General features: G+C 34.0%; 1 protein-coding gene across 1 annotated transcript; it reads left to right on the top strand.

Moving 5' to 3' along the window:
- The first annotated feature begins 246 nt into the window (after positions 1–246).
- Positions 247–1173, top strand: LOC114689016 (olfactory receptor 5K3-like). The gene has a single exon (XM_028863471.1). It carries the CDS (start codon positions 247–249, stop codon positions 1171–1173), a length of 927 nt encoding a protein of 308 aa, XP_028719304.1.
- Positions 1174–3211: the final 2038 nt, after the last annotated feature.

The raw sequence follows: 3211 nt of genomic DNA, 5'->3' as shown, positions 1-3211 counted from the left end.
GTTCCCACCACGATTATTAAAACATTCCTGTAATTCTCATAACTTGACTCTTTAATCTTAAAGGAAACCAAAAAAGTACAGGAACTATATTCCACAGACAGTTGGTGATGTTTCAGAAGAAATTATTCTGCTGTACAAATTTGTTTTGTTATTATTATTATTATTATTATTATTATTATTTGGAAAAATGATGAGCACACAGTTGCAATCTTATGCCTTTCTCACTTGTCAATAGAGTAGCTGAAGATGACTGAAAACAACTACTCCTTGACAACAGAGTTCATCCTGGTGGGATTCTCAGATCACCCAGACCTGAAGATCCTTCTATTCCTGGTGTTCTTCGCCATCTATCTGGTGACCATGGTGGGGAATCTCGGACTGGTGGCCTTGATCTACATGGAACGCCGTCTTCACACACCCATGTACATCTTTCTAGGCAACTTGGCTCTCATGGATTCCTGCTGCTCCTGCGCCATCACTCCCAAGATGCTAGAGAATTTCTTTTCTGAGGACAGAAGCATTTCTCTCTATGAATGCATGGCACAGTTCTATTTTCTCTGTCTGGCTGAAACTACAGACTGCTTCCTTCTGGCAGCAATGGCCTATGATCGTTTTGTGGCCATATGCAACCCACTACAGTACCATACCATGATGTCCAAGAAGCTCTGCCTTCAGATGATCACAGGAGCCTACATAGGAGGAAACCTACATCCCATGATCCACATAGGGTTCATGTTCAGGTTAACTTTCTGTAGATCTCATGTGATCAAACACTTTTTTTGTGATTTCCTTCCATTATATAGAATCTCGTGTGTTGACCCCTATCTCAATGAATTAATGATTCTCATTTTTTCAGGATCAGTTAATGTCTTTTCCAATAGTATAGTCCTGATATCTTATTTCCGTATCCTTTTTACTATATTCACAATGAAGTCCAAAGAGGGAAGAAGCAAGGCCTTATCTACTTGTGCTTCTCACTTTTTGTCTGTGTCAATTTTCTATGGTTCTCTTCTCTACATGTATACTCGACCAAATTCATTTAATAAAGGAGATGAAGATATACCTGTTGCCATTTTTTATACTCTAATAATTCCTTTATTAAACCCTTTTATTTATAGTCTGAGGAATAAGGAAGTAATAAATGCGATTAAAAGAACCATGAAGAAGAGATAATTTTGTAACATTGTGAAACAAGTATCTTCTACCTCGGAGAACTTATTTTGATCTAGATATTACAATTCTACAAAATTCTATAGGTACAGGGAAAGTAGAAAATGACACAAAGAATAAATGTTAATTTATTCAAGGGTTAATTTGATTCAAACATTAGACTGTTTGAATGAATCAAATTATTTTGAAAATAAATGTTCTATTAAAATTTACTTCTAATATCTAAGGAACTGGGACCAATTTGAACTATTAGGATTGTTCATGAATGTGACAGTTTTCAAAATATCCAACAAAATTAAAGGATAAAATTTAGTATACATAAGGTAATCTTCACTCTTATCAAATTCCTGATCCCAAAAAATATCAGCATAAATCTCAGGAAAACTTCAAGTTCCCCAAAAGGATTCATTTTTCAATAACACCACTGTTGGGCATTAACTTCATATTTGTATGTGATGTTTTTTTTCATCTGACTTTAGGTATTTAAGATACCATGCATGAATATTCATTTATCCACAATGTGTTGTCTTTCAGTAAGAGCATTTCATATTTGGTATGTACAATTTTACACATTCTATGAAGTAGACTATTTGTATTCTGGGGGATTACTAACATAGATTAAATTGATGCTCTTGATAATAAAATTCCTAAGAAATTTATTTTGTGTGGTTATTATTTGTTCATCAATATGGCATTCCATTTATTTCACATAATCATTAACAAAAATTTTCTGCTGTGATCATTGATTTTTTTGGTTTCTGTGGTTAAGACAACAAAATCTGGCACCAAAAACTGGTATGTTCATAGCATATGTACAAGACAGTAATATCATGTTCAAGTAATTTATAAGGTAAGAAATGAGTGGGTTGATATAAACCACAGTATTTAGTTATCAAACAATTTTGCAAATATAAAACAAAATAGCTTCCTGTAAACATCACATCTGCTAGGCATTATGTGAAGCTTTACATATAGCCAAAGACCAAGTAATTAGTTATTTTTTGGTGTTTTCTGGGATAAAAAGTTATACTTGGAAATATTGAATAGCTTGTTCAAGCTCATCCCAGCAAGAACAATACATCTGGGATCTGAGTTAATACTATGCTTTCCCCATGTGCTTGAATCTCAGCAAATGGAGGTTACATACCTCTAATGATTAGTTATTACATCACATCAGAATTAATCTGTACCTTAAAAGTGAAAATAGATCATATTTTCAATGTACAATCTGTGTTTATGGAAATGAATGTGACAGTGGGAAGAGGATTGGGGAAAACTGGAATAACGCTCACAAAGTATCAAATATTGGAGAGGTTTGGGACATGGTAAAAGTAGATCAAGTTACTGAGATCCTTCAGTGGTGACCTCTGGATCTAAACTCAAATAGAAGCATCAGTTATGGAGTCTTCCTAGAAACAAGTTAAGATGATTATATTTCTAAAGGAACTGATCTGACAGTGGATTTAATTAGAAAGAAATTGGAATGAAACAAACTTTAAGAATTCCCTTATTGGGAGATGAGAGTGGAACTTGACAGCAGTCAAACCAAGAAGAGGAACACCTCCAAGATACATAGCATATTAAAGAAAAGTAAATCCAAGTTTGCCATTGTAGAACAATGAAATGAAGTCTCCTGCCTATTCCTGTCTAAGTCTGCCAACACTGTATTCCCAAAAGAGTGCCCTGCATATTTGAACACGTATGTATGTCATTTAATTAGGGCCAGTGATCCATGAGGTAATTTCAAAAGTTTCTCTGAAATGGGCTTACTCCATTTTTAAAGAGATCCACAGAAAATTAATCTTAAGGGCTGCACACATCCGTGTTTTGTTTTGTTTTGTTTTGAATTTCATGAAGTCCTGTTTGTCAATTAATGACATTATTCCTTAGTGGCTAGATTATTAGGCAAAAGATCTTATCTAGGCCTATATCTTAAAGCGTTGCCCCAAATTTTTTCTAATAGTTTCAAAATTTCTAGTATTATATTAAGGCCTTTGGCAAATTTGAAGTTGGTTTTTGTAGGATTTGAGATATAGGCCTA

This window comes from Peromyscus leucopus, unplaced genomic scaffold, assembly GCF_004664715.2.
Source record: "Peromyscus leucopus breed LL Stock unplaced genomic scaffold, UCI_PerLeu_2.1 scaffold_1474, whole genome shotgun sequence".
Taxonomy (NCBI): Eukaryota; Metazoa; Chordata; class Mammalia; order Rodentia; family Cricetidae; genus Peromyscus; species Peromyscus leucopus.
The sequence above is the reverse complement of the archived record's forward strand: the minus strand, read 5'-3'. Positions and strand labels throughout refer to the sequence as shown.

Coding starts and splice junctions, on each gene's coding strand:
- LOC114689016 (XM_028863471.1), top strand. CDS start 247: ATGACTGAAAACAACTACTCCTTGACAACAGAGTTCATCCTGGTGGGA.